Source organism: Schistocerca nitens, chromosome 7, assembly GCF_023898315.1.
Source record: "Schistocerca nitens isolate TAMUIC-IGC-003100 chromosome 7, iqSchNite1.1, whole genome shotgun sequence".
NCBI classification, from domain to species: Eukaryota; Metazoa; Arthropoda; class Insecta; order Orthoptera; family Acrididae; genus Schistocerca; species Schistocerca nitens.
This window is the reverse complement of record NC_064620.1, coordinates 390319185-390332902: the sequence shown is the minus strand read 5'-3', so window position 1 is coordinate 390332902 and position 13718 is coordinate 390319185. Positions and strand designations below refer to the sequence as shown.

The following is a 13718-nucleotide window of genomic DNA, read 5'->3' as shown; positions in this document are numbered from 1 at the left end:
TATGTCCGCACAACATTCACCTTTCATGGGTGCCTTCAAGTGGAGAAATAGGAAGAAGTCTTCAGTGGCCAGATCAGCAGAGTACAGAGGGTGTTCGAGAACATTTACCATCTTCTGCACCAGGAATTGGCACACATGGATCGAACAGTGTGTAGAAGCATTGTCATGGAGCAGCATCCATTTTCCAGTCCTGTGCAACTCTGGCCAAACCTGCTGGATATGATGTAGCAATCGATTCAAAACAAGACTAGTAAAATGGTGAATTAATGGTTTGGCCTGCAGGACAAATTCCTTGTGGATGATGGCATTGGTGTCAAAGAAGGCGGTCAACAGTGTTTTCACCTTGCATTTTGGCAGGCAGCTTTTTTTATTGGTTGCGGGGAAGACTGTGAACACCACGACATCGATTTCTGTTTTGATTCGAGATCGAACTGGTATCACCAGGTCTCATCTCCCACGACGATGGTGTTCAGAAGCAAGGATCCCGGTCATACATAGAAATAAAATCACCAGCAGTTTCCATCCATTTTGCTTTCTGCTTGTCTGTGAGCTTGTGCGGCACAAATCGGAGGCAGATTTTCCACTTACCCCAATCATTGTAGACAATAGTGTGCCCCATGTCCTTGCTAATGCCCAATTCCTCCGAAATCAATCTGAGAGTCCGTCCCAATATTATGCCACTATTTGTCGCACCTTCTCAATCTTTTCTGGTGTTCTGCTTGTTGATGGCCAACCTGAACATGGCTCAACCTCAGTTGTTTCCTTCCCTTCGTGGAAGTGTTTAAACCATTTGTAAACACATTTTCTGCTCACGGCTTCCCTCCTGTACACCTGCACCAACATTCCATGTGTCTCCGTTACCGTCTTCCCCAGTTTGTAGCAGAACTTGATGTTTACATGTTGCTCTCCATTGTGCTGTGACACTTCCTCTCACACTGACCGCATTCAACTGGTCGCACTCTAATTACACAGCCAGTCACATACGGTGCACGCTGTGTACCGATTCTCCTCAAGTCTCAGAAGACCCCTGTGCACGCACTCACACATGCGCCAAGTTGCCATTCGTATATGACAACATCCAATAAACGTTTTAGACATAACACGTATATTTTTGTCCAGCTCCCGTAGCTGTATAAGACTACCTTGGCATAAACACCACATGAAGTCACAAGTAGTTCATTTTTAAAAATGAATTGGTGTGCCAGACTTCCAGTACTTAAGGGTTGTAACTTTGCAAAATGGTTTCACTTTTCAAACAAGTAACGCCTTTTAAGCGTTTACAAATGACCATTAGATGTGTTATTAAGCTATGACATTACTATCTTTTTAAATTTGTCATCTACTGTTGTTAAAACAAAGCAGCTCTGAAATTTGTAAGCAGCTGGTTTACAGTAGCACTTAAAGAAACTGTCATACAAATTGCAAATTTGAGGCAAGATTTTGTCATACAAAAAATTGCAAATTCAAGGCAAGATTTATGAGTATACATATACAGTGTTACTCTAGCTTACATTTTCATTCTGTTGGTAATGTTTCTAATTTAATTAGTAAAAACACTGCTTGGTGTGGTGAACAATTAATGTCAAACATAAATTCTCTATCCAATCCCAATCCAGCCCAGCAAGAAATTAAGAAACCTGTAGGAGAATTCACAGTATGTTTTATGGGCTCAAACAACAGATATTCAGACCTTTCTGGATAAAACTAATAATTGCTGCATACTGATCTAACTTGGTATTCTCTCTGTTATATGCTTTTGGTGACCTTTAATTCAATTTGCAACTGGTTCTGTCTCCAGTCTTGCTGAAACTGAGCTGGTATTTTCAATGATCTCACAGCCCATCTGTCGCTGTACCTTAACCCTTTGAAGGGCAAGGTAATGCTCAAAGTGCCGATGCCAGTACTGTTACAGTGCTGATTCGTTGGTACACTGTTTACTTTCTTTCAGTTTATAAAATTCAATGCTATGTAGCAACAAGCTTGGTATTGATGTTCAATGTTTAGATTTACATGTACACTGATAGTTATCAACTTTTGAGCATCGCTGAAGTGAAATATCGACAATCGATAATGCTGTTACTATGCTGTTCGTCTGTTGGTGTTGTGATTTGTAATACTCATTTACATTTTGTCATTTCATCCAATGTTGTTGTCTTTGTGCATTGTTGTTATTTAAGATTATTTCCGAGCTACTTTTCTTTGTGTTAATGTTTTTTTTTATTTAATTTGCTTTTTTGACTTTTTTATGAAAATGTGTCCAACAATGAAATTTGTGTGTTACTGGAAAACACTAGTAATACAGAGTATTTTGGTGAAAGCAGTTGCAGTTTGCTGATACACTGATTGAAAGTGAAGGCAGAATGGAAAAAACACAGTAACACAGTACGTCCAAACAATTGCACCTGAAACACTACAGCCGTTACCACAACCATATCACGAGGTGCCTGGACCACAGCATTCACCACTAGTGGAATCTTCTGCAAGAGAATATTTCAATTTGGTTCTCACTGCAGCATTTAAAAAAACTGCCACTAAAACAAAAACAATTGCTCAATTAGCCAATTTTTATCCAAACATGCTGCTACTTTGTCCAGCCCATACAAAAAAGTGGTTGTATGTCACAATAGCTGAGGTAAGAAGTTTTATAGCATGCTTACTGAATTGGGACTCAACAAACGACCTACATTTTTATACTGAAGTACAAAAACATCTAAGGCCTTTCCACAGTTTGGCAAAACATATTCTGTTACAAAAAACAAGTGTTAGATGACACAGAACTGCATACATCCAACAGACTAATGTACTGTATAATTATTATAATTATTCTCCATTTCATTTTTTTTACGTCATTTATTCACAAATTTGCATAAATTTTGTGAACATTAGTGAGCTTTCTTGAAATCAAGATTACTGTTAATTACATGGAAACAAAATCAAATTTATATCATTTTTTAAAATAATTTTTATTTCTTCACTTATAAACAATTTAACGAGAAGAAATGTGACAATCTGCAAACTAAAGTGATAAAGTATGACAATCTGGGTATGTCATAATAAACTACCTACTTTTGTGGGTAGGTGGTATTTTTTCATATTTTTAACCTGAGTGCAGTATGATATACGGCAGTTTAAATAGAACACTGTTTGGAATATAAAAACAAATGACATTTTTAGCATTCATCATTCATGCTCAAAATGGCTGACTGCAAAAGGGTTAAAACTACCTACTGGGAGCCAGAATAGTAACACCAGTAAAATAGCACAGATTCCACAAACATACTCTAGCGGTCTTTCAAAATTGATGATCATATAAAACCTACTTTAATAGGGAAAGCAGAAGGGACCCTGACTCCAGGAACTACAATTTTGTTTTTCTGAACTGTTGGAATCGGGAAGAGGCAATGATATAAATCTGAAAAGAACCAAAACTCTACAGGATGTAGCATGCATGTCACGAGCCCACTGACACTGTGAGGTAACCTTTACCAGTGAGGCAGGCTCTCACCACATATTATGCTCCAGCCCATTCTTTGGATTCCAGTAGCTGGTATATCGCTTTTGGCCCAACTAGATGAGCTAGGGATGGCTTTGGAAGTAAGTCTGAGAAATATGTTGCACTATTCAGTACTGCTTATTAAGTGTAACATCTGCTTACATATACATGCGCAAAGTCTTATAGAAACCTTACAAAGTAATGGCAGTAACTCAAGTGACCAACTGAGAGTCTGTTGCTTGACTTCAGTACTACAACTGGCTATTGCTGTCTCTGCATAATGGAGAGGCTGATCCTGAAACAAAGAGTTTTTGACAGTAGACCTATCCTAATACCGATACTTCTATTTAAAAAAAGTTGCTGTACATTGCACACATACCTATCATAAGTTATAGTTTGGTGGAAAAAGTTCAGTCCAGTGATTCACATCGCACTAAATGCATGCCGCACTCCTATTTTTTTTTCCCCCCCCCTCCACATCATGCAGAGGCTCTTGAAGTAAATGACTAGGATTTTGAAGTAAATGACTAGGATTTTTCAGAATTTCAACATAAATTGTTCTGCAAAATAACATACCTCAATAAATGCAGCAATGATTCACCAATTCACCAGGACAGGGAGTTTGGCGAGGAGGGTAGGGGATTGGGAATTTCAGGATTAACTCTCCCTCTCTCTCTCTAGCACACATGGCAACAGCCAGTTGCAGTACTGGCTTTGAGTAACAGAATCTGAACTGGTCAGTCGCTGCACTTCGGTTACTTTGTAAGATTTCAGTTTGAGCATGCCAAAATAATTTTATCAGGCTTGTTTCCAAGGCTACTCTTAACTCTTCTAGTTCTCCTGAAACTGATAGACTACCTATCAGTGTCTGAGAATAGCTGATCACGTACAATGCCAGACACAACAGTTGTGTAGTGTGTCATACGTGAAACACTGTATTTAAAAATATTGAGTAATTAGATGTAAGAGACACTCCTAAAACATTTTCAGGGTATGCTACTTAGACATATCACAGTTACAGAACTACTTTTATTTCAGTATTACCTGAACCAACAGATTCATTCAGTGTACTAAGCAGCTTCCACATCAAATAAGGGCCACTAAGCATAATGCCCATGAGAACAAGAACAGGCCAAGAAAATCGCGACTGGCCAGCAGCTGCTTCCTGCTGCTCTTCTGCCCTCGATGCAGCTTGGAGCCATATATCATCTTGACTAGGATCACACTTCAGTACACCTGGAACATCACTCATCTGTAACATTACAGCACTAAGCCTTATCTTTCTATAGGAAAATATTATTTTGTGCAATGATTAATAAGTATTAAGCTATATGTGTGGCTGTAACAACTGAATTTTCAAACGTTTGAAAAAGAAAGTGTCGAATACATACCTAATAAATAGAGGCATTTTTTATAAAGCCATTGGAGTGTGCGAAAAATTGTGAAGGCTGAGAATAGTTGACTAAAAACAGAACGTAGCCTCCCCATATTTTCTGCAACACTAAGTACAGCCCTGAATGAATTGTGTATTGCACCAAACGTTGATTCCAACATGAAAGTTACAGAACTGAATGCCTGGACCAAAGATTCTATAGACTGGAAAGCAGGCCGTGTACTTTCCTCTGCCAGGCGGATGAACCTAAAAAAAAATAGGAGCATGTATTAGAAAATTAACAAATGTGAAATGCAAAAACCCTTTTTTCCTACTTACAAACATAAAAATATAGCAAACAGAACTACATACGAAAGACAAAATGTAGAACTGACCTGCTTTCCAATTCTGGTCTTTGTAGGTATCCTCCATACCTATTCATACCAACACCATATCCTCCATAACCATATCCACCTCCGTAACCCCCATATCCCGAGTAGCCACCATAACCACCATAACCCCCATAGCTTCCATAGCCGGATAATCCAGAGTATCCTCCATATGAACCATAGGATGGATATGTACTTGACGTCATTGGTGCATAAGCTGACTGCCTATATGTGCGAGATGGAACAGGTGGAGGTTGTTGCTGCACATTTCTTGTAGGCAAATTAGATGGTAAAGATGTAGAAGGTACTGGAGCCCTGCTGTTGTGAAAAGAGATTTATCATTAATACTTACATGAACTGAATTTACAACCATAGAAGTTTGTTGCAGTTAACAGAATATATTAAGAGGAAAACTTTTAAAGTAGAAAAAAGACTCTGTGTTTACTAACACTCTACTGCACACGTTATGTTCCCATGATTATGCCATTCTCACAGTGCTTCAAATCTCTTGAGCATGTTCTTCCTACGTGACTCCATTCAACAAGAAATGACAATGGAATGTGAATTTAAAGATATGTTTACAGTTTCTTAAAACTTTTTGTGCTTCATTTAACTGAATAATGCAACTTCCCCCTTTTAGATGTAAAAGAGGTTCTGATGGCCTTAATCTTGGCAAGTTAAATAAATCGGTAAATAAATAAATAAACATTAAATTTAAATTGGTGGATGCTCAACTCTGATGAATATCCCTCCACAGAAGTGAACAAAATAAGTTTTAGTTTGTAAATTGAGTTGTTCAATGAAACCTAATTGAGCACCTGAGGTGCATTGTCATTTTGGTAAAGTTATCTTACTGTATCAAAAATACAGCTACAAAAATGAATTACTTAGATGTCAGTAACAAAACGTTTCTGAAATTGCTAGCCTGGTGTAACCATTGGTACCATCTATGTCAAGTGCATAATTGACGTGTTTATCGTAGCTGCCAAACAATGTATAATTTCTACACACTTTTACAAAAGGCACACATGACTGCTTTTGCAATAAAGCTGTACTTCAACACAAGAAAACCACGAAGCTTCAACCCAGCCTCAACTGTAAAAATGTGACACTTCCATACAGTAAGGACTTCCGAGTTTTAATAAACTAGTTTTGTTCATAATTTGTATCAATGAATTACCACACGAAAATATGTCTCGTTTTGTACTGTACACAGATGTATAGCTTGTCGTCATTATTGTTCACTACTTTGAGATGCTGAAACTCCATAAATGATGGTTTGTCAGACGCCTTCCTCCAGATTCACAACACCAGCTGACATCCTACTACAAAATAAGCAACTGTTAGCAGTGGATACATGATGCAAGTGGGTTGCATGAGGTAGTTTGGTGCAGCAGTTAGAACAATATCTACTGTCGCGTCAGCTGCTTTGAGTTTTCTCCCAAATCATTCCTGATTAAGTTACTTTTCACTAATTTATCTCAATCATAGTATTAATGGGAGGCAATTTGAAACATCGAATTCTTCTACATCTACATTTATACTCTGTGGGTGCATGGCAGGGGGTACATCCCATTGTACCAGTTATTATGGGTTTCTCCCTGTTCCATTCACATATGAATCGCCGGAAGAATGATTGTTTGGATGTCTCTGTGCATGCAGTAATTAGCCTAATCTTATCTTCAAGATCTCTATGTGAATGATACATAGGGGGGTTGTAGTATATTCCTGGAGTAATCATTTAAAGCCAGTTCTTGAAGCTTTGGTAATAGATTTTTGCAGGATAGTTTACGCCTATCTTCTTAGTCTCACTATTCTACAGTAGAGAGTTACAGTGTGAATATTCAAACCCTTCTTCCTGCTTATGAAATGGAGCAAATTGGATCGTTCTCTTTGCATTTGATGTTGATGTGGTCTACAGTGGGCTTCTCAAGGCACCATTACTTCACAGACAGTTCCTCAGAAAACCCCACAAGAAGGTTTTTTTTCACTATTTTTCGCCATTACAAAATCCAGTAGAGGATTTAAAGACTGCCACACACAGTAAATGGCTAAATTTTTTACAGTATGTTCCCAAGATCCTGATCTCGAACAACCTTGAAAATTTTCTTGATATCTGTATCAGTTTTCAAGATACAGAAGGTCATAGTTACTCTATTTCTACACGTAAAATCTGATAGGAGGCCAAATCTAAATAATAAATATTCACAGCAAATTGCTAAAATTGTAACAGTATTTTATTTATGCATTCACCTTGAAAAGGCATCTCCTTGTTTGGAAAAATTTTCATCTGTTACTGAGAAGCACTCAAAAACCCAGCCGCAGTTACAAAGAAGACAATTTTCACGATGTATTTTTAAGATTCCAATCTCTAACAACCTTCCAAATTTTCTTCATATCTTTATCCGTTTCCAAGATACACGTGTTCCAAGTTATCTTACTTGTACACATAAAATACACACGTAAAATCCAGTGTCAGGAAGAAACTTGGTTTATAAAGCAACACAGAACAGAGAAATATGCTCTAAAGTGTCTCCATTATCATCTGACAAAACTGTGCTGTAGTACCGACACACGAGACTCCATCCCTCCCCCCACATAAAATCCAGTTTGAGGTGTAAAATTAGTTTTATGTTATTTCAACTTCATGTAAATAGACTATTTAAATTTCACCGACCAACACTTGTACATTTCTTTTCATATAAGTTAAATGTTGTGCTGCAGCAGGGAACATAAGGGAACCAGCAAAGAAAGGTCCTATCAGAGTACAAAAAATGTGGGTATGTTCCCAGTTATTTAAAAGACTAACCGCAAATTGGGGTACCAGGACAGAACAAATGGGGCTATGGCTGTGATTAGGTGTCAATGACAGAGAAACAAAGAGATAATGACAATGAGTTGGGCTGGATGTGTGAGTGAGAAAGATCAACAGAGAGTAGATAGGTATGAGAGATTTACAGCGAGGACTAGTGGATTTTATTGCAGATCTAGATTTCAGCTAAAAGCGTAGCTATCATCAGTGCGTTACAGGTAATCATGTAGACACAGTGTAGTTATAACGACAACTTTTATTTTAGTTTTTAGTTTCATATGGGACAAAATTGCCGAGGCCATCGGTCCCTAGACTTCCACACTACTTAAACTAACTTACACTAAGGACAACATACACACACATGCCCGACGGCGGACTCGAACCTCCGATGGGGAGAGCCGCGCGAACCTTGGCAAGATGCCCAAGATAGCGCGGTTACGCCGCGCAGCACGACACACATTACGAAATAACTTCGGCATGTACATGCATGAATCTGTCTGACTGATGCTAAGTCTACATGACTACCTGCAAACCACTGATAATAGCTGCGCTGTTAGCTGAAGTCTAGATCTGCAATAAAATACAGATGACATTACGACCAAGGCTGACGTCCTTTCTTGTCCTAGATTACGTCGCGGTCATTGGGCAAATCATTCCAATAGAATCGAACCTGATGACCTTTAGTAATGTTACATCTGAAGTATAACAATCACGGGTGAACCAAGAATGAGTGCCGAAGATGAAGGAAAATCGGAAAGCCTTTCTCTCCAATAACCAGGCTACAAAGAAAACATCAGAGCGTGTATTATATATAACACGTTGACCGCCGCGAGTCCGCCGTCGGACGCAGCAGAGATCCAAGCCTGGCGCCATGTGCCCGACAGCGACCACACGCTCCACCATGTTCAGAAAAGTATATAGTGCAGAACATGTATTAATTTCTATTTCTAGAGTGATCTGATGTGGGTATGCAGAAAATCGGGTACAATATATTGTCCAACGTTTAGAACTGTTTTTTGTTTACAAGCCGTCGAATATAGTCAAACGTTCTTTCACAAAAGCAAAATAAATTCTGGTGGCCATATGTAAAGGCTTAATAGATTAGATTAGTTTTTCGTTCCATAGATCCGTGCTGAGAAGATCCTCGTGGATTTGGAACATGTCAGTTTTTTTAAAGCTGAAATAACAATACTAATAGTATGAATATATACATCATTTGTTTCTATTAAAAAATTCGTCAATGGAGTAGAAGGAGTTGGCCACTAGTGAGTCTTTCAGACTCCTTTTAAACTGATCTTTATTTGTAACTAAATTTTTTATGTTTGCTGGCAAATTATTGAAGATGAGTGTTCCTGAGTAAGTGCTTTTAAGTCCTTGTGCAGATCATTTTTGTTCCTGATATTGAATGTATGAACTGAGCTGTTTGTTGGAAAAAGAGATATATTATTTAGGACAAATTTCATTAAGGAGTAAGTATACTGAGAGGCAGTAGTTAGTATACCCAGTTCTTTGAAGAGGTTTCTACATGATGTCCGTGAATTTACTCCACAAGTAATACGTACTACACGCTTTTGGACTCTGAAAACTTTTGTTTGACTTGAAAAGTTACCCCAAGATATTATACCATATGACATGAATGAAAGTAGGCAAAGTATGCAAGCTTTTTCATTTTTATGTCGCCTATGTCAGCTAACACTCGAATTGCAAATACAGATTTGTTAAGGCGTTTCTGCAGTTCTGTGGTATGTTCCTCCCTACTGAATTTATTGTCAAGTTGTAATCCCAGTAATTTAAGACTGTCAACCTCTTCTATCTGCTCTTCTTCATACTTTATGCATATGCTGGGTGGAAACCTCTTACAGGTTCTGAATTGCATGTAGTGAGTCTTTTTGAAGTTTAATGTCAGTGAGTTGGCTTTAAACCATTTATTAATATCCATGAAAATATCATTAGCAGATCTTCCTAGAACTACACTCGACATACTATTTATTGAATACTTGTGTCATCTGCAAACAAAACGAACTCTGCTTCTGGCAGTGTAACTGATGAGAGATCATTAATGTACACAAGAAAAAGCAATGGCCTTAAGATGGATCCTTGTGGGACACCACATGTAATTTCTTCCCATTCTCATGATGACTGATGACTTAATTCACCATTCCCTTGCACTGACACCCTTTGTTTCCTGTTAGCGTGGTATGACTTGAACCATTTTGTAGCACTGCCCGTGACACCATAGAATTCTAATTTATTTAAAAGGATGTTGTGGTTCACACAATCAAATGCCTTTGACAAATCAAAGAAAATACCTGCTGCTTGTAATTTGTTATTTAATGAATTAAGTACATTTTCACTGTAGGTGTAAATAGCCTTCTCGATATCAGAACCCTTCAAAAATCCAAACTGTGTTCTTGATAATATGTTATTTGTGGTCAGATGGTTAAGAAGCTGCCTGTACATCACTTTTTCTAAAATTTTTGAGAATGCTGGCAAAAGTGAAATCGGTCTGTAGTTTAGAGCCCAGTCACTGGAACTGAAACTAGAAGTAGCATAGCAAAAGCAGAAAAGCCCAACTCCCTTCTCAAACGCAAAGGAAAATCCAGGAGAATTACCCCAATTTAATCCTCGTACCACTGAAAAGATGAGGGAAATAAGTTTAAGTGTCAGTGGTGTTGAAAAATAGCTGAAATCGTTAAAACTGGACAAATCTCCAGGGGCCGATGGAATCCTTACTAACGAATTTGGGGCTGAGTTATTAACTATAATCTATCTTAGATTCCTCAAATAAAAACCCGTGTCCAGTAGTTGGAAGAAAGCACAGGTCACACGCGTTACAAGAATAGGGGAAGTGATTCACACAACTACTGTCCAATATCGTTGACAGCGATTTATTGTAAAATCTTGCATATTCTGAGCTCGAACATAATGAGGTACCTCAAAGATTATTACCTCTACCATGCTAACAAGTATGGATTTTGAAGAAATCTATCATATGAAACCCAACTCTCACTTTTTTCATACAACGCACTGAAAACTTTGAACCAAGACAGTCAGATAGATGCAGTGTTTCCTGATCTTCGAAAAGCATTTCACTCAGAACTAAATACACGCCTATTCTCAAAAGCATGATCATATGCGGCATCTAGCGAAATTTGTGAATGGGCTGAGATATATTGGTAGCGAGGACGTATCATGTCATCTTGGATGGAAAGTCACTGTCGGTTGCAGAAGTACTTTGGGTGTGCCCCAGGGAAGTGTGTTGGGCCTCTTGCTGTTCATGTTGTTTATTAATGACCTTGCGGGATATATCAATAGTAACCTCAGACTTTTTGCACATAATGCAGTTATTTACAATGAAGTACCGCCGGAAAGAATCTGCATGAATGTTCATTCAAATCTTGATGAGACTTCAAAATGATGCGAAAACTGGCAACAAGCTTTAAATGTTCGGAAATGTAAAACTGTGCACTTCACAAAAAAAAAAAAAAAAAAAAAAAGTGGTATCGTAAGACTATAGCACCAATCAGTCACAGTTGAAATCGGCCAACTCATACAAATATCTAGATGTAACACTTTGCGCGAATATGAAATTGAATGGTCACTTAGGTTCAGTCGTGGGTAAAGAAGGTGATAGACTTCGTTTTATTAGTAGAATATCGGGGAAATACAGAATACTGGGGAAATGCAGTCAATCTGCAAAGGAAGTTGCTTACAAATCACTGGTACGACCCATTCTGGAATACCGCTCAAGTTTGAGGACCCGTACCAAATAGTACTAAGAGGGGATATTGAACGTACACAGAGAAGGGCAGCACGAATGGTCACACGTTTGTATAGTAGGAGAGTGTCACAGAGATGCTAGAGAAACTGAAGACAGACGTAAACTATTCCGTGAAAGTTAGGAATATATTACAACTCTCCCACTTATCGCTGGCATAGGGATCGTGAGGGTAAGATTAGATGATTACATCACACAAAAAGGCATTTAAACAACCATTCTTCCCACGCTACATACGTGAGTGGGACGGTTAGAAACTCTAATATATGATACAATGAAACGCACCCTCTGCCTTGTACTTCACAATGATTTGCCGAGTGCAAGAGTAGATCGAACGACAACGGATCGCCGGCGGACGCACGGCGTCTGGCGTGAAAAATCCTGCTATGTCCGCCGGCAGCCTCGTTGATTCGCTACCCATCGTTGGATGGTGATTGCATAGTATGGGAAATATGTGCATTGTATAGTGTTTGTGCTCTTTTAAAACCTTTCGGATTGAAGATTAGAATTTCAATTTTATTTTACTCTGAGGTAACATATGTCGCGGTATAGCGATACGCTGCTTTGGCGGAGCTGTCATTTGTGTTGTATCCACGGACCCAACCAACCAACTCGCGCCCTGGCGGTGACATCGCTGGCCACAGTTCCTGTCGCAGCCGTCGGTGTCTCAGGGCGTTGCCGCCGACGGAAGAGGTCGCGCCATGGCTGAGCTCGGGTCCGCAGCGCCCTCTGCCTTTTGCATATAAGGAGGAGCGCTGGCCCCGAGACGGACAGCCTATTGTCTACTGCTAGCCTTTCGTGGAGTTTATAGCGGAGCCATTGCAGTGTGATATTTGCTATTGTATTCGACTAGGCTCAGTACACGGATTACTCTTGGATATTACTTGGACTTGTATTGCTGGTGCACGTTTAGTCAGAAATAAAGATAAGTTATCTCTTCATTCCATCTGGCGCAATTCTTGTCAATTATTTTTCGGCCAACAGACATAGCTACATCCTGGTCACTACCCACTGTTTATACAGTTTGTGGTGGCTGCCCCAAAAGTACCCAAAAATTTGTACTCAGGTGATTCATGTGAAACGGTTTCCGGCGTGATTACGGCCGCACGACAGAAATTAACAGACTTTGAACGCGGAACGGTAGTTGGAGCTAGACGCATTGAACATTACATTTCGGGAATCTATAAGGAATTCAATATTCCGAGATCCACAGTGTCAATAGCGTGCCGAGAACACCAAATTTCAGGTATTTTCCTTCACCATGGACAACGCAGTGACCGATCGTCTTCACTTTACGACCGAGAAAAATCTGAGGTCATCAGTCCCCTAGAACTTAGAACTACTTAAACCTAACTAACATAAGGATATCACACACATCCATGCCCGAGGCAGGATTCGAACCTGCGACCGTAGCAGTCGCGCGGTTCCGGACTGAGCGCCTAGAACCGCTCAGCCACCACGGCCGGCAACGACCGAGAGCTGCTGCGTTTGCGTAGCGGCGTGTGCTAAAAGACAAGCAACCCTGTGTGAAATTACAGCAGAAATCAAAGTGGGATGCATTCGTTAAAAAGGTGCGGCGAAATCTGGCGTTAATGTGCTACAGCAGCAGACGCCTGCAGCGCCTCTCCTGGGTTCGTGACCAGACCGGTCGGACCCTATATGACTGGGAAATCTTGGCCTGGTCAGATGAGGAGCTGATGGTGGTGTTTGAGTGTGGCGCAGACGTCACGAATCCATGGACCCACATTGTCAACAAGGCGCTTTGCAAGCTGGTGGTGACTCCACAATGGCGTGGCTGTGTTTACATGGAAAGGACTGGATCCTCTGGTCCAACTGAACCGATCACTAACTAGAAATGGTTATGTTCGACTACC

General features: G+C 39.6%; 1 protein-coding gene across 4 annotated transcripts in view; it reads right to left on the bottom strand.

Moving 5' to 3' along the window:
- Positions 1-13718, bottom strand: part of LOC126194715 (probable peroxisomal membrane protein PEX13) — a 96125-nt gene that overhangs the window by 15625 nt on the left and 66782 nt on the right. The window contains exons 1-4 of one of the 4 annotated variants that reach the window (XM_049932962.1): positions 8422-8444; positions 5261-5572; positions 4885-5132; positions 4538-4729 (exon numbers count right to left, since the gene is read on the bottom strand). In XM_049932962.1, the coding sequence (XP_049788919.1) occupies positions 4538-4729; positions 4885-5132; positions 5261-5572; positions 8422-8429 (760 nt within the window). In that variant the 5' untranslated portion in view covers positions 8430-8444. Of the gene's footprint in view, positions 1-4537; positions 4730-4884; positions 5133-5260; positions 5573-8405; positions 8445-13718 lie in introns of those variants that run through there. The other 3 variants (XM_049932961.1, XM_049932959.1, XM_049932960.1) reach the window with 3 other exon arrangements.